The sequence below is a fragment of the Osmerus eperlanus genome, chromosome 3, assembly GCF_963692335.1.
Source record: "Osmerus eperlanus chromosome 3, fOsmEpe2.1, whole genome shotgun sequence".
Taxonomy (NCBI): domain Eukaryota; kingdom Metazoa; phylum Chordata; class Actinopteri; order Osmeriformes; family Osmeridae; genus Osmerus; species Osmerus eperlanus.
Genome location: NC_085020.1, coordinates 12,682,291 through 12,704,901, shown reverse-complemented (window position 1 = coordinate 12,704,901; position 22,611 = coordinate 12,682,291). Strand labels below are relative to the sequence as shown.

The 22,611-nt window shown below is 42.3% G+C and overlaps 3 protein-coding genes across 3 annotated transcripts; all 3 read left to right on the top strand.

Annotated features, from left to right (window-relative positions):
• Positions 1-2,491: 2,491 nt before the first annotated feature.
• LOC134016999 (UDP-glucuronosyltransferase 1A1-like) lies at positions 2,492-4,314 on the top strand. The gene is made up of 3 exons (XM_062456247.1): positions 2,492-2,506; positions 2,695-3,534; positions 4,294-4,314. Exons 1-3 carry the CDS (start codon positions 2,492-2,494, stop codon positions 4,312-4,314), a joined length of 876 nt encoding a protein of 291 aa, XP_062312231.1.
• An 11-nt stretch (positions 4,315-4,325) lies between these two features.
• LOC134016998 (UDP-glucuronosyltransferase 1-2-like) lies at positions 4,326-4,835 on the top strand. The gene has a single exon (XM_062456246.1). The coding sequence runs from the start codon at positions 4,326-4,328 to the stop codon at positions 4,833-4,835; it is 510 nt and encodes a 169-aa protein (XP_062312230.1).
• A 3,807-nt stretch (positions 4,836-8,642) lies between these two features.
• Positions 8,643-19,661, top strand: LOC134017571 (UDP-glucuronosyltransferase-like). Its single transcript, XM_062457333.1, has 5 exons — positions 8,643-9,623; positions 10,529-10,660; positions 14,180-14,267; positions 14,785-15,004; positions 18,922-19,661. Exons 1-5 carry the CDS (start codon positions 8,766-8,768, stop codon positions 19,202-19,204), a joined length of 1,581 nt encoding a protein of 526 aa, XP_062313317.1. The 5' UTR covers positions 8,643-8,765; the 3' UTR covers positions 19,205-19,661.
• Positions 19,662-22,611: the final 2,950 nt, after the last annotated feature.

The window sequence follows — 22,611 nt, the reverse complement described above, 5'->3', positions numbered from 1 at the left end:
GGGAGAAGGGCCACAACATCATGACCACCAACAAAACTCAGCAAGGATTGTTCTTGCTCCGGCTTTAACTTATAATATTCGGCAGCGTTGCCACAACCGCAGAATAGCTTCGCTTGCATCGTTCTCCGCCGCCATTACGGAACTACAACTCACACTAGTGCACGACATCAACGTCATTGTTCTCAGCCACTCCCTCTGTTCGCTGATTGGACCTACAAAAAATGTGTTTCTGAAAACCGACTGATGCACTGAAATCCCAGACCTAGTACAGAAGCAAAATCCAAATTGAGCGGAAGTACGTAGGAGGGCAGAGCCAGGCTAGGGGAAAGTGGGAGTTTCCCATAAAGAGATGTGAGGGGATGCTTAAAGTGCGCCTAATTATGTATTCTGCAGTATGTACAAAAACCGCCCATGAAAGCGCACCTCTATTTTGCGGTGAAAATTCTGCGCCTCTTAAAAGCAGGTGTAAACCAGGATGTGGGGCTCCTCGCATATGCCTCCTGGTCAAATGGAAGCAGTAATCCAAGCAAGACGAAGACATAGGCCAAGGACACGAAAGGATTTTTGCCACAAGAATCACACTTTTTCAGTTGAGTGAACACAAAATCATTACGCGTTACTTTGAATTTGTAATTTTGATCCAGATGGCATTTTTTTGTGTCGGTGTGGAATTCCGGCCTTGTATAATATTTAAATTCGCTGTTACCTCATGAACAAGCACATCAATTTCGTTATCACTAAATCTTTGTTTTCGCAGTTTTGACTTTGGTGGCTGATCCATGATAGAAAGAGAGAAGGAGGCCCATTCAATTGCGCGTTTAAATGCTCGCAAATTCACGGTATAGTGGGCGGGAAAAGGCGCTGATTACCCGATGAACTGCAGGTTTTGGTAAATACGACGTAAACTGAAGTATCACAGCGTGCGCTTTCTCCGGGTTGGCCATGGCACTGATAACACTACGTTTGCAAATGTACGTACATGAGGGCCTATGATTATTACACTATTGGGTAGGCCTACCTGTTTACTGGTTTTAGCCAAGTAGGCTATTATTTGTAGCTGCAGGCTACACAATCAGAATCACGTTTAATTTTACAAATTCTGACTGACGCATTGGAAATCCTATGCAAATTCTAGGCAAAATATACAAAATATATCCAATATATCATTGTAATCATAACTATGTCATTTGAAATGAAAAACTTTTTTTAATAATTGCTGATTATTGGCACGTAATTGCTCGTTTCAAAGTTTCAAAAGATTACGAACCCCTGCCCTCTCACAATGGTTCATCCACTGCCTCCCAGCCCTCAGTGGCTGCAAAAATAAATGCAGGTTACAGGTACAGTGGTAATCTGTACAGTGTCATTGGTGGCTGACCTCCAGTAAGTAGTTCAAACAAAGAATATGTTAAAAATGTGTTTATGTAACAGGGGTGTAACAGACGTGGTCTTGCTCCGTCAGAAGGCGTCCTGGACCGATGTTCGTCCCTGCCCGGGCTCGAACACGCCACCTCTGACTGCCAAGCGCAACCACTACCAGCTACGCCAAAGAAAATCTAGCTATTCGTTGAAGCAGGTGGCCTGTTACATACCCGAGGAGTGAGTTTCACCGATTCACACCGGTTACATTTACGTCTACAACTCAATACATTAAAACACATTTTTAATCCTCACCAGTCTTCATTTTTGTTGCTAATGACAGGTCCCCCCCCCCCAAAGTATATAGGCTATGAGATGTTTTCCCTTGTTCTGGACTGAACGGTTGTTCTTTTTGAGGAATGGCCTTTGTTCAGAATCGTGTCACTTTGTATGAGCATTTGCAGTCAGACTGCAACTTGTCGTGTATAAAACATACTTTTGTCGGCCGCCCTTTAAATGATGTAGGCCTACATAAATCAGTCCCATATCCTGGGGGAAGAATGAGTTGAATAAAAATAGCACTGCAACCATAACAGTTTTCGTGCCATTTCTATCGTCGCCTATATCACACATGTGATACGATTGCGTTATCGTAAACGTTTAATTTAGTAATATTAGCCAATACATTTGCACAACTGGAGCCAGAAGGTAGGCAGATTTACCATCCAGTCTGAACACAGCACTGTCAGAGGTTGCAGAGTCATCCCGACTATGCCTTTAACGCAAGGAATGAGTTTGCATGTGAGAACTGCATCTGCGAGCAAGTCTAGCCCCCCCCCCCAAAAAAAGCCAACAGTTTCAGTATATTGAGGACTTATTGAGTATACATTGAGTAACTTTGATAATAGGACTACATCAATGTATGCTCAAAGATAATGTTTAGGGTTAGTTTGCTTTAGTTCAGTAGGATTTTACATAAGGATTTTACATTAAGTCCGGTTGTGACCATGTGATAATATCCAAAAAATGACTGAATGCGGAAACTTCTATTGCCACAATGCTTTTATTTCTTGAATATTACATCTGAATGTGTCTACAATTTAATTATGTTGCAGACAGTGTCAAATACTCTATGAGGTACTCAAATGTGAGTATATAGGTCTTATATGACCTTAAAGACAATCTTTAATAAAAACATAAATAATAATCTTCCGCGTTCTCTCCAGAGTTCCACCACTCACCATGACTCAACTATTTACTTAAAAGCCTCCCTTTGCGCTGCAGTGTATGACAGAGCACTCATAGCTTACCGCACAACCACATCTTTCACTCCAGTCTCCAGGTGTGATTGCGCTGTCATTTCTCTGTCTGGTCTCAGGGGCAGAGGCAGGGAAGCTTCTGGTCATACCGTCTGATGGAAGTCACTGGACGGGCTTGAAGCCCCTGGTTGAGGAGCTGGGCATGAGGGGGAACCAGGTTGTGGTGGTCATTCCAGAGGCCAGCAAGAGCATGGGGCCGGAGAACTCCACCACCCTCACCCTCTCTGTGCCCTACACCAAGAAGCAGCTGCAGATCATGGTACAGGCCAACCTGGAGGGCTTGATGTCTCAGGATGCCTCCAACGCCCTCACCAGGGCCTGGAGATATTTCAATAGCCTGAGGGTGCTGAGAAGTTACATCAGCAGGGCCTGCGAGAGCCTGCTGATGAACAAAGAGTTGATGCAGATCCTGAAGAACTGGAGATTCAATGCCATCCTCACCGATCCCTTTGAGCCAGCCGGGGTCATCGTTGGAGAATATCTGGACATCCCCGATATCTACACCTTGATCGCCCTCCCATGTATGGTGGACTTTGAGGCCAGCAAGTGTCTACATCCTGTTTCGTACGTACGCATGCGCTTCACCCACCACATTGACCAGATGACCCTGGCTGAGAGGACAGTCAACTTCCTGAGAAGTGTGTTTGAGCCAATGGCCTGTGAGTTCTTGTATTCTGATGTGAATAAATTGGCCTCCCGGTACCTGAAGAAGGAAACCACTATCACAGAGTTGATGAGCAAGGCATCCCTGTGGCTCATGATATTTGACTTTGCCTTTGAATTTCCCAGGCCAGTAATGCCAAATATGGTCATGACTGGAGCATTGAAGTGTGAGAAACTGGAGCCCCTTCCATCAGTAAGTAACAGTTAAAACACATGTTGATGACAAAATAGTCAGAAAGTTTTTTTTGTTTATCCCAGTAATGGGCGTTTGCCATTCTAGTTCTGACCGGACACACATGACTCAGTTCCCGATGGGCCTGATAAGATGCATATCCACCATAGGTGCATCTCCTGTTTGTCCCATGAGCTGAGGGCTTCAGGAGCAGAGTTATGTTCATGCAGAAGGCCATGTGCCTCTGAGAGTTCATATCGTTCAAGCTTGTGTTGCAGTGTTTGTGTTGGAGAGCTGGCAGGGGGGGGGGTCTTGTTTTAACCAATATCAGTTAGGGTAGTGGTCTTCAACCCTAGGACAGTGCCCCCCCACCCCCACCCCCCATAAGAGAGAATAATAAATAAATGCAACACACCCCACCATCTACTTTGGGGAGCTCTTGAGAACTCCAGACATAATTAAAATACTGCTGAGTTGGGTTGACAAAATTTACTTAGAAACTGGGGCACAAGCCTCAGGACTAAGGGTCACGGCAAACCGCTTTTATGTCCTCTGTGAAAAACGGTGGGAATGTGTTCTGTTATGAGGCCCTACCAAGTCACAATGGCCACTATAGAAGGTGTGGCATCTGGAAGGTAGAGTGTGTACTGACTTAGACTAATATTACATATTAACCTGCCTGTACAAGCGCACAGGGCATATTGACTCACATACTTCCAAAGACACTCACGTCTGAGAGAACGGCTCCCTAACTGACTGATCTCAGTGTCCATCTCACAGTGGCGCTACTCTCAGCTCTGAGTAGAGCCAGGATGGACCGGGGGTTGTGGGTTCCTGCTGCAGGGCTGCTGACCTTGCTATGCTGCACTCTGGGGCTCGTTCAGGGGGAGAAGGTGCTGGTCATGCCTGTGGACGGGAGCCACTGGCTCAGCATGAAGCTTCTGGTCAAGGAGCTCTCCCGTAGGGGCCACGAGATGGTCGTCTTGGTGCCAGAAACCAGCCTTGTGATCCAGGGTTCAGACACCTTCAGAACCGAGGTCTTCCAAGTGCCCCACAAGAAGGTTGAGCTGTTGGCGGTCATAGACCGCCTGAAGGACGACGGGTTCTCCAGGAGACCACAGCTCACTGACATTTTCACTAGTGTGAAGCAGATGGTGAACGCCACCTATATTCAGGTGAAAGCATGCGAGAGCCTGCTCTACAACCAGCCCCTCATGGAGAGACTACGGGGGGAAGGGTTCCAGCTCATGCTCACAGACCCTTTCCTCCCCTGTGGCTCCATCCTGGCCAAAACCTTCTCTATGTTAAATAAACACATGTAACCTAAAATGTTACATTATTTTGCTTCAATAGTTTTCAATTAAAAATACATGTAAATCTGTGAGGTGAAAAGGGTGACTGGGGTGTGAGTATCTCTGATATATGTCACAGTAAACAGCCCAGATATTCTAAGTGACAAATCGGTGAATTCAAAGAACAGATGGAGCGTGATCTGTGAAGAGACCCAACCCCAAGTTGCAATTCCCACTGTAGGGAGGCAGTGGCGGAACTAGAGTTTTATACATGGGGTGGCCAAGGCTACTTCAGGGGGTCCATAGTCCAGAGTCTTGGGTCACTGTTTTCATTAATATATACAGTATAATCTGGGTCTATAAGTGCTGGAACATCCAAAATATTTTTAGGGAAAAAAGCTCAAGCACCAGGGACTTATAATAACATTTATGTGTTACAGAAATAACACAGTGCATAGTTTATTTACAAAACGAAGTGAAATTACACACCCAAAAAAAAACACTGCAATTGTACTTGACAGGTAGCAGAAATCAAGCAGAAATGGACTTGAAAAATATAAATAACTTGGTGCCCAACCACATTACAAATTTACAGTATAATATTTATGTTCATATATATTATGTTAACTAATAGCAAAGAAAAGTTTTGGAATTGGCCTAAACAAGACCAAATTAAATCTGTGTGATAAGAAACCCTAGTACACAGTGCAGGTATTATTTATTATACAACACAGATGTAAACACAATGTTAGGCTAAATTGGGAACCGATCTCTCGTCTATCTGATTACCGTATTTTTCGGAAAATAAGCCTCATCGTGTATAAGGCGCACCCCCCCAGAATGAGCACTTTGTGTTTGTAACTCTGAGTATGAACCGCATTGGAATATAAGACGCACTTTGAAAGCAAACAACGTTACCGTTGCGTCGGTTAACTTTGAGCGGAACACTGCCTACGATTGATTACTTGCCATCTAACTAGACAACATTCCCAATCAGGGTGAACACTCAAATTATCTAAAGACCATAGCATTACACATTTCAAAACAGAACGAACACAACTATAGAACTTCAAACAATGCTTATTGTTAATGCCCTTAACTTAGTAGCTTTTCAGCTTGCCGCAGGGCATTCTGGGTAGCAAGAGCAATCCACAAGTATAGGCGATCTACAGCATTGTGTAACACACTTCGGTTGTGGATAGTATGACCAGAAATAAAGCCAAGTCACTCATTTAGTGGCAGAATCCATTGTTATGTCTACAAAATTATTTTAGATATAGTATAAGTTTAGCTAACTTGCAAATCCTGAGGATAGCCTACTGTAGCAGACCTTTCTATGTGACAACGGACAAGGCTGTTTTGTCCCTCGGGAGTTGCCGTAAGCTTGATGCTGAAAGCATTTGTGAAATCAGTGAGGGCTGTTCGAATAGCGATGTCAAGAAGAGCAGTGGTAAAATACAAGTTATGAAAAGAGACCGCGTCCGTGTCTTATTGTCCACACGATCATATACAATTAAATCTAAAACGAATTTACAAAGAGCTCTGTTACACTACCAAAGTGGAATTAGTAATGTTGTTAGCGATGCTAGCGTTATTTTGCTAGAGCTAGCTAGCCTATAACATTTCACTGGGTCTTGCAGCTGTTTGATTAACTGAAATTATTATGAAATGTTATGTTCTACTAGCCATTTGCCTACTTTAGCAAGTCACTGTATTTCCAAGCCCTGATAGTGTAACTGAGACAACACAGTAGCCTAAATAATTCCTCTTTCAAGTAATAAGCCCCCGTTCAAGTGTTGAGCATTAAATTAGCTGCACGGTCTGAGATCTTGAGACGAAGCCACTTTTTTGTTCTAAAACCGGATAATAAACTGCTTCGAAATCTAAGCCGCACAAGCACAAGAAAACTGTAAAATCGGAGTACAAGCCTACTGACTGTCTCAGTTTGTCTGTTATTGGAGTCGAAGTTCTAACATTAACTTACACAGCTACTGTAGGCTAATCAACATTCGTAAAAGAAAAATCAGGAAACCTAAACCCAATGCAAACCTTAAAACTTACTTCAAATATTATGCCTTTTTCAATTGCGAAAAGAGCTTGTGGAGCTGTGGAAATATTCTGTATTCTGCTGTCTATTCTTCTTATTCTTCTGTATCTCGCAACAAACGTCTCTTCGATTTGAATAATGCACCGCAACGCAGCAAAATAAATGCTTCTTTCAACAAGAGGTCAAATGAGATGTCAATCAGCATCAAATTTCCAGTAGCAAATTAAATTTTGGGGTGGCACCCGGGGTGTCACCAGATGTCAGGGTGGTGTCCAGTGCACCCCGGACACCCCTGTGGCTCCGCTACTGTAGGGAGGTCTGCAATCTGAACAAAATAGTGTGTACTGGGTTAGTCGATTGCCAAATCATGGGCTTTCTGGTGTTCAGTTTGAACTCTCTCTGTGGACCACCCTCCCAGTGAAAACAGATGGCCGTTCACTGACATATTAAGACATGATTACTGAGTGAGATGATCTTAGGGAGCCTGGCTGCATTCCTCAGCATATTGTCTGTAGAATGGAGTTAATCAGATTGTAAACAAACAAATATCTTATTGTACAATTCAAACAGAATTATAATGCCCCTCATTTGTGTTTTCTGGAATAGTGAGAAAAGGTTTTAGTTACTTTTATTTAATATAGTGAATACAGCAAGTCATCTCTGAAGCTTTTTTATTGGAGAATTACATTGTGCTTGTGAATTGCACCATTTAGAGTAACAAAATGACAAGCAACTTGTTAACTGTCACTTCTGTCATTACCCTCAAATATCAGATGGTTAGTACTATTTTGTAACAGAAAGGTGACTGAAATAGGTGATTGACACAAATGTTTTATTTTTATTTTTAATGTTCTATTGCATAAGATAAGTATTCTGCATATACATCCATAGATGATAACTCCCATGTATATACTGTATGTTCAAATCTTCTCCAAAAAGTTTACCTGAGAATGTGCTAGTCCTAACAGTAATTAGAATTCCTCCCCTTGTATTGTGGTTGATGTTATCTATCTCCAGAGTGGGGTTGTGTGTGTTTTTTTCCAAAGATGGATAGCTTCGCACGCAACAATCCTGTTTGAGGAGAGTGTGCGTGTGAGTTTGTGTGCGTGTGAAATAGTTCAGGGGGGGAGGAGACAGGGAGGAGCCTAAGGTAATAGGGCTGATTTTGCACGAAACATGAGGTAATCCTGATTGTGTGCACGGCAACCGTGACTTGCATGAGCTGCAGAAAGACCTTTACTTTACATTCCAAATGGTTCATTACATTTTAAATAAATAAAACAGTTTATTCTACAAAACTTTATTTCATATAAAGAAACTGCAGAGAAATATTTCACCACCCAGGAAAAGAAAAAACTAAGATAACTTAAAGCACAATTTAAATGCTGTGAAACTGGAACAAATTGTATCATTATCACAACATATTTTGTGGCTAACAAAAACAGGCTAACAAAGTTAGTATGCTGCTTCATTCTTGTTGTAATACCTGACAACCTAAAATGATTACATTAGTGTCTAGAGTACATCTCAGTGGTCTTTATGCAATCTCATGATTATTATGACTTCTTTCTGAAAGAAAGAAATCATTAACCTGGAAACAATCTAGACTTTACTTTACCCCAATCTAGAAATGTATGGACTTTACCCCTACTTACTCCACAGGGGGAGGCTGTTTTGTCAGAGTCTCTGACTTAGTCTTAGGTTATATAATAGCCTGCCTGTACAAGCAAATGAAGCACACGGACACACATACTTACACACACACACACACACACACACACATACACACACACACGTACACTTTAGCCAGAGAGAGTACAGCCCCTTTTCCACAGTGCTCACTGCTTGGACTGAGGGAGATAGCTAGTGTCCTTTTCACAACGGCGTTGCTCTCAGCTCTGAGAGGAGCAGGCATGGACCGGGGGTTGTGGGTTCCTGCTGCAGGGCTGCTGGCCTTGCTATGCTGCACTCTGGGGCCCGTACAGGGGGAGAAGGTGCTGGTCATGCCTGTGGACGGGAGCCACTGGCTCAGCATGAAGCTGCTGGTGAAGGAGCTCTCCCGTAGGGGCCACGAGATGGTCGTCCTGGTGCCAGAAACCAGCATTTTGATCCAGGGTTCAGACTTCTTCAGGACCGAGGTCTTCCAAGTGCCCTACGAGAAGGCTGAGTTGTCGGCTGTCATTGATAGTTTAAAGGATGGTGTTTTCACCAAGACCCCGGAGATAACAGACATTTTCATTAACGGGGAACGGTTGATGAATTTCACCAACATACAGGTGAGAGCATGCGAGGGTCTGCTCTACGACCAGACCCTCATGGAGAGACTACGGGGGGAAGGGTTCCAGCTCATGCTCACAGATCCTTTCCTCCCCTGTGGCTCCATCCTGGCCAAAACCTTCTCTATGCCAGCCGTTTACTTCCTGCGAGGGCTCCCCTGCGGCCTAGACGAAAAAGCAGCCCAGTGCCCTGCCCCTCCCTCTTACATTCCCCGCTTCTACAGTGGAAACACGGACAAGATGGACTTCCTAGGCAGAGTCAAGAACATGGTGATGTTCACTGTAGAGTCTTACATGTGCCGTCTACTCTTTGCTAGCTTTGACGAGCTCACCAGCAGGTATCTAAAGAATGATATGACCTACAGAGAGCTGATTGGTGAGGGAGCTATCTGGCTGCTCAGGTATGACTTCACCTTTGAGTACCCCAAACCACTCATGCCCAACATGGTCCACATCGGAGGGATCAACTGTGCAAAAAGATCCCCTTTACCAGCTGTGAGTATTTTAAAGGGGGCATTTAGAAACATCAAAACAATCTTATAAGTGCAGCAAATGAGTTTCCATCTCTATTAAACTTATTCCTAACAATGTCCCTTCTCAACAAGGACACCAAACAGTGAGGAAATTAGACTACTGGAAACTCCTCCTCTCTTGACACTTTGGAATGTTTTCTTTACCACATGTTTCTGTTTTGCCAGACACACACACACATCTGTTCCTAGAAAGTCACTGGTTTAAAGGAATTATTTTCCTTACTAAAGACATTGGAGTAAAAGAATATTCAAGCTAAAATTATACGGTAGTATTTTCTAAAATGTCCTTCTCTAAAATCCTTATATTGCCTGCTTGATCTTTGCAAGTGTAAAAATAACATGGCATGAAGCGTTGTTTACAAGTCTTTTCTTGTAGCGTTGTTTACAAGTCTTTTCTTCTGCTTCAACTCCCTCTCACATGCTGTGAGAGGGAGTTGTCCATCTTCTGGAAAGACGGGCTGAAATCTGAGCCAGGAAAACCAGCCTCTCCTCTCTGGGCTCCGGCCAGTGTAATTCCTGGGAGGAAATGTGGGGCCCTATTGTGTTTAAGAGAGCTAAATACCTCAGGAAAGAGCAGGGGGAGGTTTCGTTTGAATTGTTGTATAGGATTTGTGTCTTTTATGTTTTGTGAACTAAGGGTGTGATGTTCAAACATGGCCTCTTATTACAACCTCAAGTCTGTGGAGGAACTGTTCAACTTAAGAACATGTTATCTGTGTCACATACACAGAAAACACCATGTTTAAACAGAAAACTATTGTTGGTAATGTTTTCTGTGGACCATCACACGGGCATCCTCACTTTTGTAGTGACAGTTTGGTTTAATAGACTGTAATCCTGTAACACTCCTGTTCTTTCTCTCTTTAGGACCTAGAGGAGTTTGTGGAGGGTTCTGGAGAGGACGGCTTCATTGTGTTCACCCTTGGCTCCATGGTGTCTCAAATGCCTGATGAGAAAGCCAAGCAGTTCATAGACGCTTTCAGGCAGATTCCTCAAAGGGTAAGAAAAAGGACCTGGGGCCTCATGTATAAACGTTGCGTACGCACAAAAAGCTTGCGTACGCTGGTTTTCACGCACACGTTGTGATGTATAAAAATGTACTTGACGTGAGACTGTGCGGGCCGTCACGGAAACATTTGAGCAGACGTGAGAATGTGCGGACCGTCCGCAAAGTCTTGTCTTGCTCTGTAATGTCGCTAAATCGAACTGAAAAGTGCCGAAACTCACCAAACATAACAAAATAAAGTTTCCACGACAGTTACTGTCATACGTCTATGACGTTGACTATTCAAATCACATTTTCATTTTTTTTCTTCTTTTTTTTTCCCATTAATGTGGATGATCACATCAAAATGCCAAAACCCAAACGGGAAATGCTAGCTCTATAAAGGCTACTGTTTAATCCGCCACCACTTAATAACTTCTGTCAAACTTGATGGTGTCAAACGAACAACAAAATCACTCAGGAAATCATGCTGTTACGATGCGCCACCACTCGTTTCTTCGAGTTTTACATCGGACCATTTCTTCTTAATTTCTGCCATGGTCCGGTTCTCCGAACCCACAGCATTTACAGTCCTTTAATAATAATAATAATTGTATTTGTAATGCACTTTATATTTAGCTAAATCTCAAAGTGCTACAGGTAAAAAAAAAAAAGAAAGGGCGCATGGAGCTAAATCAGGGCCAAATGTTTTGTTAATTCGAAAAAAAAATCTTTAGTTGAAAAACTAAAGCTTGACATTAAAAATGTAAGTTTTGGTCAAAAACGTGAAAAATAAAACCATGAATTCAAAGAAAAAATAAGTTGAATAAAAGTTTGATTAAAGTCTGGAATTATTTTGAATAAATTATTAATTTTCATTTTTCACTTTTAGATTTTCACATAGTTTCACATTTATGTATTTTTTTAGTTTCAGTTCTTTTTTTCAGTTTCAGATCTGTTTTTCAGTTTCAGACTTTTGGCCCCGATTTTGCATAGGGGGCGTGGCTTCAACTCAGAGGCGGGAGTTATGAGTGACAGCCTAACCAAGAGGCAGAAGACTCGGCAGTTGACATGGCGTCCGCTCCGCCAAGACAACATGCTGGCGCCAGCGCACAGGTAAGACGTGAAAGATATTAGCCTTTTAGAGGGTATGTGTCAATGACAAAAAAATTCCACTGCAGGGATAATGTCCCAAAGTATCTATTCAAAAAGGCTAATATCTTTCACATGTCTTACCTGTGCGCTGGCGCCAGCGTGTTGCCTTGGAGTGATGGCGGTGCTACTAGGTCACTGCCATCACTCCCATTGGGAACCAATGATAAAAAGGCAGAGACGACACAGACATTGTGGGCAAAGCTTGTCTACATTGTATGCTTTTCGGCAGTGCGATGCCACTGTCACCCCCCATACAGGTAGCTCTACATCAGCTATCCCCTTAGCACAGGTGCTGGAAACCCGCGGTGTTATCGCCCTGGTTTCCAGACTACCTGGTTTCTGTAAGCATGCTAGCTGTGCGTTCACCTAACAGCAGCAGCTGCCGTTGGCCTCTATCACCAGATTCGTCACAAATTCACACAACATTCAACATTATTGGCGAATTTCAAGTCGCATCTCATATTTGCTGCTGAAGGCTAAGAAAATGAAACAGTTGCAAGCTGGCATGAAGTGGGATTCGATCGCACTAGAGCAAAAATACATGATTGTTGGTCCGTTGAAGCTATTCAGGCTCATGGATGAAAGGAGCTTGTAGTCACTAATTTATTGGCATTTAAGCAACATTTTGTATGGCCTGGGTTCATCGAAAACAGCTAGTTATCGTGGGCACACCAGAAAATACCCGAATGTGTAGGCTAATCGCGTAGGCCTATTTGGGGTTGTCTTGAGGCAATAGCCAAATTTCCCACGATACCACAGCCCCTTATGAAACTACATCTTACAAATTAGCCTACTTAAATCATCACTGTGAACCCAGACAATAGGTTACGATCAAAATACGCTAAACCCTAAAGGAAGATTCTTGTTGTGGCTTTCTACACTTGCCGTCTTGCACACAAACACGGTGCTTGATAAGTCAAACCATTTAAGACTTAGCACTTATCCGGCCAGCATGCGATCTCTGACATGACTATGTCTTACATCATCTACTGAATATAGGTGTCCCTATCTGCCTTCGATCTTGTGTGCAGCTGCGTTGGTCCGAAGATAACCACGCCCCTCTTGTTTGCATGTGAGATCGGAAATAAATACAGCACAGAAATAAATGTGTTGTGGAAATAAATGTGGTGTGGAAATATATGTGGAAATAAATGTGGTGTGTAAAAGTCTAAAAAAATAAATAAATGGTAAATGGATTCAGCTATATAATTATATAATGCTATATTTATATATGTATTGCCATCTTTTTTTATTTCAGAATTTATTTCATAGCCATATTTATGTATTTATGTATTTATTTACCTATTTATTTATTTAATTTTGACTAACTCGGCGTTCCATATTTACAGTTTCCTCACAATGCTAAAGCACAATGAGTCTAATCACAGACCACTTTATAACTCTGCCTTGCCTCAAGAAATGTTTAATCCCCTTGATCTTGCAGTACTGTAGATGGTTGCATTCTGCATAGTGATTGTTTACAGCTGACGTGGTGAGGGGTTGCCTCTGTCAGATGTTACAGGTGTTGCTTGTCAGTATTTCCTCTTCTCTCCCATGTCCTCTCTTGGGTTCAATCTTAGGCCCCGTTTACACGGAGGAAAAACGCATATATTTTCATGCGGTTTGGCCTTTCATTTACACGAAAACTGAGGTTTTATCACGGAAAACGATTATTTCTAAAAACTCCGGCCAAAGTGGAGATTTCTGTAAACTCAGTTTTTGTGTTGGCGTGTGCACTAGGTTAAACTGAGTTTTAGGTTCTCAAACGTCACAGTATGCGACAAAAAATGCATCACGTTGTGAGCGTCCTATGTTTGTAGTAATGTAATGGGGTCATTTATTTGTGAATCGCGTTACATTTGTGAATCACGAAATACATTTGTGCAAAGCGTTACATTTATTTGTGAATCATCCAAACAAATGAACCTCGCGCCATATTTACTATTGAAAGGAAAAGGAAGTTGATCGTGTTATTCGTAGTTGTTGTTGATTTTGAGAATTCTGATTGGTTTGCATGGCTTTATCCTTCTCGTTACACTGCCACCTACAGGTTTCGCATAGTTATGATAGCGCTCGGGGGCGTATTTATGCGGGTTAATGTAAACAGAAACATTTTTGACAACGATCTTGTGTGTACGACGTTATCTTTGAAAACGGAGGGGCAGAAATATTTGTTTCTGTAAATACCCGGCTATGTGTAAACATGGCCTTAGGTTCTTTGACTCACACACCCAACTGACCACTGCTCTTCAGCCATCTATGCCACCGTAAAACAAACAGTTTGATGTTGCTAATGGGGTGGTGTTTGTACTGAGGAGTGAGTCCAATCCATTCAACTTGGTTCCACTGATTGGATGAGTTGTTGCTGTGTGTTTCAGGTTGTGTGGAGATACACTGGGCCCCTCCCAGACAATGTTCCTAAAAACGTCAAGGTCATGAAGTGGCTCCCTCAAAACGACCTTCTTGGTGGGTTTTTAAAGACATGTTTTAGGGCATTTCTGCTGGTTTGGGATATAATACAGACTTACATTACATCTAGGGGAGAGAGAAAGAGGAGGACATACAGGAGCCCGGGCCGGAGGGATCAAACTTTATTTTGTTAATCTGATTGGTTGAATGCATCCAATTGGGTCCATATTGAGTAACGTTTGAATACAATAATCCCTCCTATTATAAAATTGACTCTTGCAGGTCTCTCAGGCTGTGGGACTCATCAGCCTGTCCTGTTAAGTTATACAAGTATTGCACTAATGTACTGTAGACACTGCTGAACATTTCCAGGTGTGCCTAGGGGGAAAACAGATTCCCATAAAGAACTGAAATAAAATCCTCATTCATTCCTTAGTCATTAGATGAACAGTATTTTAATTACCTGATGCATTTCCCCTAACTCATTTAAATAACATCAACTGAAATCAAATGGATGTGGCAACATATTCTTTCGCGTGTGTCTGATGATGACTATTGTTGTTGTTTTCCACAGGCCACCAAAAGGCCAGAGCCTTCATCACCCATGGAGGAACACATGGCATCTATGAGGGCATCTGCAACGGTGTTCCCATGGTGATGCTGCCATTGTTCGGAGACCAGGGGGACAACGTGCACCGTATGGTCGTAAGGGGTGTGGCTGAGGCCCTTCGTGCGTTTGACGTCACCACTGACAACCTGCTGGTGGCGCTCAACAAGGTCATCAATGACAAAAGGTCAGACAATGCACAATCCCCCCCTAAAAAAACATCAAATTACATATCTTAACTAATTCCATGTTAAACCAAATTAGTTATGTAGAAAATGTTTAATCAAAACATGTTTCCTATTTTTTGTGAGTGCAGCAGCTCTGTGTCTGCTGTTCACTCAGACACACATTGGCTGTAACTCTACAGTGTTGAAAACACCCAGTATGTCAGGATCCTCTCACCAGGGTTCTAAATTAACATTAATAAAAACTCACTAGCCAGTTTGGCCGGTGATACATGAGGCATTAGATGAATGATACATAAGGCTCTGTTCTCGGCATGGTTCTCGGTCATTTATCCCCCTGGCAGTACTTCCTAAGTTTCCCATGAACACTGTGCCGTAATGCTACGTGATAACGTTTTATACGCCCATTGGCTGCGCGCAGTTGAAGTGAAACCGGCGCGAGAAACCGTGGAAACGAACGGAGCGTCCACCAGAAAACACAAGGAAGAAGTCAAACGAAGCATAGTGGATCATAGGAGGTAATAAGAGCTAGCTAGAGTAGTAAAGTAAAGTAAAAAGTTAACTTAATGCGGCGGTGGTTAGGACAAACTTCTGGGGGCGAGAAGAGGAACGAGGCAGGGGATAAGGATATTGATAGCACTAGAGAAACGAAGAAAAGAAAATGTAATGCCAAATGGCTGACGGGTCGGGAATATGGAAGCAAATCGTTACCAAAATTCAAATGCAAATGCATTTCCAGAAATGCATTTTCATTTTAGGAACGTGGCTGCAAAATCGTGACCACAATTCAAATTCAAATGCATTTCCAGAAATGCATTTTCATTTTCAAGAACGTGGCTGCAAAATCGTGACCACAATTCAAATTCAAATGCATTTCCAGAAATGCATTTTCATTTTAAGAACGTGGCTGCAAAATCGTGACCACAATTCAAATTCAAATGCATTTCCAGAAATGCATTTTCATTTTAAGAACGTGGCTGTAAAATCGTGACCACAATTCAAATTCAAATGCATTTGCAGAAATGCAAAATGAACGAAAAAGCATTCTGAGCGGCGCAGCAGAGTGACGTCAGTAGCCGCTCTTCTTCAGCTCCCTGCTGACCGAGCTACCCATCTTGTTCGGTAGGGAGCGGTGTGCACATCTGCATTGCATTACATTGCAAATGTGCCGGGAAATTGATTGAATTGCCGGGTCTTTAGAGGACGCATCACAGACTGAGCAACTTGATGTCAAACAATGACTAAAACAGTGGCAGAGCTACTATTAATGTGTAAATCTGTGACGGCAGAGTATGCAGCCAAGCTCTCTATGACTTGTTCTACTCGGTCACGGGCATCAGACTCAGATATATTATTAGATTCTACCTGTTCAGCTAATTCTAACAGTGTTTGCACAATTTGAGGGAGCGCCATGGTCTGTGATGCGTCCTCTAAAGCAGCGGTCCCCAACCTTTTTTGCGCCACGGACCGCTTTCATGTAAGACATATTTTCACGGACCGGCAGAACGGACTGGGAGGAAAGATAGGCCCTGGACAGCTGCGCTGCTAATGCATGTACATTCTGGGTTTGATGTGATCCTAGTTAGTGACTTCCACACCTAATCCGAGCGCGCGGAGCGTGCGAGAAAAATTGTTTAGCTGATTTGAGCGAAAAATAGTTTTTGGAGTTTTATGTAGCCTAAAATAAACAGCCGTTTTTTCAATTGAACCATCTTTAAGTTTCTTAGCCTGGTTTTCCATCGTTATATTGTTACTAGCTAGCTTTCGATGTGTCAGTCCCACTGTTGTGTGTGACTATAAGCTACGACAGTGACACCCGAAGTGCGTTCCTTATATCCAGTTCAGGCCTATTCCATAATTTTGTTTGATTGCTGTCACGGCAGAAAATCCCGCTTGATGTTGGAAATGGAAGCAGGGTTTTCAGTGCTTTAGTGGCGATCTCAGGATAGCCTTCATCCAAAACACCGATAGAGTTGTTGTCTCAAACAAGCTTCATTGAGTGGTAACTATCACTTGTCATGTGTCAAGAGGAAGAGACGCGCATGATACCGTTCAATAAAGCCCACAAACTTGCTAAAAAATGAGTAAACACACGTCTTTGCAGAGCTTTTTTGCTCAGGGGAAAAGGCCCGCGGAGGAGAGAATCAGTTCAATTTTCAGAATAAAACGTCTTTCAGACTCTGATAATCAATTAAAAGGAAAAAATGTTATTAATTATTTTTTGTGCGGCCCTGTACGAAATGACCCACGGACCGGTACCGGACCGGTGGGCACCGGTTGGGGAACGCTGCTCTAAAGACCCGGCAATTCAATCAATTTCCCGGCACATTTGCAATGTAATGCAATGCAGATGTGCACACCGCACCCTACTGAACAAGATGGATAGCTCGGTCAGCAGGGAGCTGAAGAAGAGCGGCTACTGACGTCACTCTGCTGCGCCGCTCAGAATGCTTTTTCGTTCATTTTGCATTTCTGCAAATGCATTTGAATTTGAATTGTGGTCACGATTTTACAGCCACGTTCTTAAAATGAAAATGCATTTCTGGAAATGCATTTGAATTTGAATTGTGGTCACGATTTTGCAGCCACGTTCTTGAAAATGAAAATGCATTTCTGGAAATGCATTTGAATTTGAATTGTGGTCACGATTTTGCAGCCACGTTCTTAAAATGAAAATGCATTTCTGGAAATGCATTTTAATTTTCAACTTTTACATTTCAAATTGAATTTTGGTATCTATTTGCTGGGGCATGTTTTGAAAATTAAATCTCAAATGTCTATTTCTTTTTCATTTTAATTAAGTGAAAGATTGAGCACTCTTGAAGAAGAAAATTAAAATGCAAATAGGATGATTGATTACTAATTTCATTTATGAGTCAAATGATGCAGCCACATTCTTAAAATGCAAATGCATTTCTGGAAATGCATTTGCATTTGAATTTTGGTAACGATTTGCTTCCATACGGGAATGGCTTGTGTTTGACAATGAAAATGTTGTCATGTTTTGTAAGGATTGCCGCATGTAGACAAAACGTTACTGTAAATGCATGGGCAGGAGTCAATCTCATCATGACGCGAATGGACGTTTTAGCCATTTACAATAAATCGTGTCCTCACTTTGTCACGTGTTGGTGATTTCACATACCCTTGCATCATACTTCTGTGCTTCATTTTACTTCATTTTCTGTGTTTTTCATGCCAACAATGTTAATAAAATGATCAAATGCATTCAGTGAAACTCATAATTGTTCTTATTTTCATCTGAAAGAATTTGGCTAGTGGAAATTCTGATTGGCTGGTGATCAAAAAAGTTAATTTAGAACCCTGCCTCTCACATCCTAATGCTAATTAAAAGTCCTTCCTGGTGCATATGCTCATGAGTTATCCATGACGGGACAGTTAATCTAAGAAGCATTAGCGTTACGGGGGTGGTGGTGATGGACCCAAGTGCACAACACAGACTAACAAAACGATGAGGCATGGTCCAGAAATGTTTTAATGTCTGGTTTATTGCAGAGTGGAATGGTATGGTATGGAATGGTAGTGACAAAATAGACGGGACAGACAGGGTAGGCTGTGCAGGGGTTTGGCAGGGTGGCTGGTGATCCTGGAGACACAGGTAAAAATCAAGTTAGCAAAATGCATGATGATATCACAAAAACACTTCTAACTGACTATATTCAGTAGGTAAGTAGTAGAGAGTAGTAGTAGAGCATGACTACCAAGGTAGACAAAACTATAATCCAGCGATGAATGATGTGAAAGCCAGGGTTGATATACTGCAGGGCTGATGAGTTGATGGGAGACAGGTGTGGAGACTGAGGCAGTGTGTGTGGGTAATTGTGAACCGGAGACCATGGCCACGGCAGAGGTCGAGGGCATGACAATTAGATGTTCACGTTCTGTTTTCTCTCCACAGCTACAAGGAGAGAATGGTGAAGCTGTCGGCAGTGCACAGGGATCGTCCCATCGAGCCCCTAGACCTAGCCGTGTTCTGGACAGAGTTCGTCATGAGGCACAAAGGAGCCGAGCACCTCCGGCCTGCCGCCCATGACCTGAACTGGATCCAGTATAACAGCCTGGACGTCATTGGTTTCCTAATTGTCATTCTGATAACGGTCATTATGGTGGCCGTTAAATCCTGCCTGTTCTGTTTCCGCAAATGCGCAGGCAGCAAGACTTTGAAGGAGAAGAATGCTTGAATATGGCTGAGTGTGACTACTGTCTGTAGCCTATGGGGAGCAGGTTGAAAACAATGTACGCGTGACAGAGATGGCCCTAAAACTGCTGTGACAACTGAAGAGGTCATTCTTTACTCCCTGTTTGTGTGTGTGTGTGTGTCTGTTTTTCTGTATTTCACGTCTCAGGATTATTTTAAGACTACTTTGAAATCATCTAAGCCTATCATTAATTTTTATTTTTAATGTTTTGCCACCAAAAAGTTGGATAAATATGGTCTGCCTTATCATAAGAGGGTATATAGCCTAATCCAAATTATTATTATTGACATAAATTAGCAGGTGTAATGATTGACCTTTTGTTCACATTAACAACGAACGATGATGCCAGATGTTTAAGATGCTGTAACAATCACTACTTTTTGTATTTTGCAACTTCTATTGTCACTTTTTTTTAAATAAACAATTTAACTCCCCAAAATGTTTCTTATTCAACGACTATTTAACCATACATTTGAGCTTTTAATATCAGATGGTTGCCTAAAAACCTACTTTAGTCACCGAGTGGCGATACTTCACTGTTCAGTCTGACGTCTGAACCCGGAAATGTGGGCAGCAAGGCTTATTTTAATGTCCTGTAAATTCAATAATATCACGTGAATATCGTTTTAGGTGTAAATGTCACAGATGCCAGTTGGCCAGCCTATGTTGTCTGCTATTTTAGTTGGGTTTTGATTATCGTTTGCTGTGGTGTTTTCATATTGGTTGCTGTGATTGTATGCATGGTATTGTGTGTAGTGATGTGTCGATCGTGAACGATTCGTTCATTTTGAACGAATCCTTACAAGGACTCGGGAGTAACGAGTCCTCTCAAAGAGCGATTCGTTCATTTTCTCGTGGCCGCGCATCGGGACTGTTGCATAGGCTCGTCCAAGTAAATAGAAATGATTCGTTCATTTCCCGACTCGGTCTTCGAGTACGAGTCTTTGGATAATTTTTCACGTGACTTGCATAGGCTCTGTAGTGGTAGCCATAGGAAACCCTAGAGGGAACGATTCGTTCACCTCCCGACTCGGTCTTTCTACGAGTCTTTGGATCATTTTTCACGTGACCTGCATAGGCTCTGTAGTGGTAGCTAGAGGAAATGAACGATTCGTTCATTTCCCGACTCGGTCTTTCTACGAGTCTTTGGATAATTTTTCACGTGACCTGCATAGGCTCTGTACTGGTAGCTAGAGGAAACGAACAATTCGTTCATTTCCCGACTCGGTCTTTCTACGAGTCTTTGGATCATTTTTCACGTGACCTGCATAGGCTCTGTACTGGAGGAAACAAACGATTTGTTAATTTCCCGACTCGGTCTTTCTACGAGTCTTTGGATCCTTTTTTCACGTGACCCGCATTGTATTTTTTAGTAGAGGAAACAGTTTCCTCATTCCCTTTTGCGTGGCCGCTGTTTTAGTAAGACGTGAATGATATTCGCTCAAGTCATCATACTGACTGGTTTTGTTATTTTCACTTTACATTTACACTTACAGTTTAGTGCAGTGTAATTGTTTGCCGTGATAATTAAATGCTAGTGTGATAATAAATGACCAAATCATACAAACTGTCATGATACATTATTTTAATGCAGGAATTTCTTTTAAAATAGTATCTGCTGGTGCACATGTCATGCACTAACCTACATGAGAATATGATACGTGTTTGCAGTGGACGGATAGCCCCCCCCCCCCCCCCCCCCCCCGTTGAAATGAACGAATGACTCGAAAACAGATTCGTTCATTTTACTGAATGAGATTCAAAGAACCGAATCAGTAAAATGATCCGAACTTCCCATCACTAATTGTGTGTGCTGTTTGACAACAAGGATGGGGGGAGGGAACTCCCCAGCTGGCAGGGACGCAGCCCATCACTCCTAAATGACTCAACTGATTGGTTGGCCAATGAGAGGAACTCCCTCAAAAAGGAGCGGGGACTGAACAGAAGGAGGATTCTACGGGACACATGCAAGAGCACAGAGAGAAGCGACGACCGGTATTCCGCTGCTCCCATTCAGACTCCGGAGGCACAACCACGGCTCAACTGCTGAGCGTAAAGGGAAGTACCTGAATCTCTCCTGCAAAATAACTTTTCACTGTGCGCAACCAGAGTAGCCAATCATTATTATTGTCCAGGCAGGCTCGCTCTACGCACTACAAGCGGTGGTCCAAGGGAAGAAAGGAGCGGTACTGTGCGGAGCCGACAGCGGTCCTAGACCGGAGTGGACATACGCCAAAGTAGCCGTAGGCTACGAGACATTTCCTGGTTTTAAAAGACAGAGGCATTGTGCTTTTAGTGTTGGACATTTTATCCTTTATTATATAATTAAAAAACCATTTTCTGCATCTGTCTCTCGGCTGTGTGACTGTAGCCCAAGGATAACACCTGCTTTTTACCATGTCACTAGTGTGACATAAACTATTTTATATACGTAAATATTAAAAGTACATCCGTTTTTACAGGTGGAATTGCGGATTATATTTTTGCGTTAACCTAGCCTAAATTGGCGAGAATCGAAACCTTCAAAACAGCAGTTGTAAAGTTCTGTATTAGGCCTGTAGCCTACTAATTTGAGATTGGTTACACAAACTGGCAAAATTACAAATGTTGACTCAAAGTCAATGCAGGAAGTGGAAAGTGAGGAGGAGGACCTGGGCCGGATTAACAATTCCCTAGTTACAATGCTAGTTACGATTTCTAAAATTAATGCGAGCGAATTTTTGGGGCCTTTATTTCAGCGCAAAATAGTTTTGGGAGCTTTATGTAAAATAAACATTTTACAAGCCGTTTTTCAATTGGTAAAATCTTGTCTAGAGAAGGTGATGTCTTTTTGTCTCTTAATTTTTCAGCCCTACGTACCTTGCGTTTCTTAGCCTGGTTTAGCCAAGGAGCTCTCCACCTTTATTACTCATTTAAAAACTATTTGATAAATCGAATATAAAAGCATCATAGAATGTAAAGTAACAGCTAGCTGGCGTCAGTTACTTGTAAAATGCATAGATAATGTTTAACAGTAACATCTCAATTTAGCTTGCACCTAAGTTAAAACATATTTGAGTGTGCTAACATTAGCAATAACGTCAGCTAGTTTGAGGTTTATGCATAGGCTAACCATTAAATTAGCAGCACATTTCCCGTATTTAACTATGATTAAACATGGGCTTACCATCTCGCAGTCTCTTTCTTTCTTTTTTTCTTCCCCTGACTCCTGTTATCTTTTTAAGCCCATTTTAGAAAAGTTGACCTAGCCTACTATCAAAGTTCGTCAGGCCACTGAGATAGGGAAGGGCACCCACAGCGAGCTTGGGAAGTTGAGTGTGTATTTGTAAAAAAAATTTGGGGGGGGGGGGGCATTTGAGAATTTAAATAGGCTATATCTCTTGTTCTGC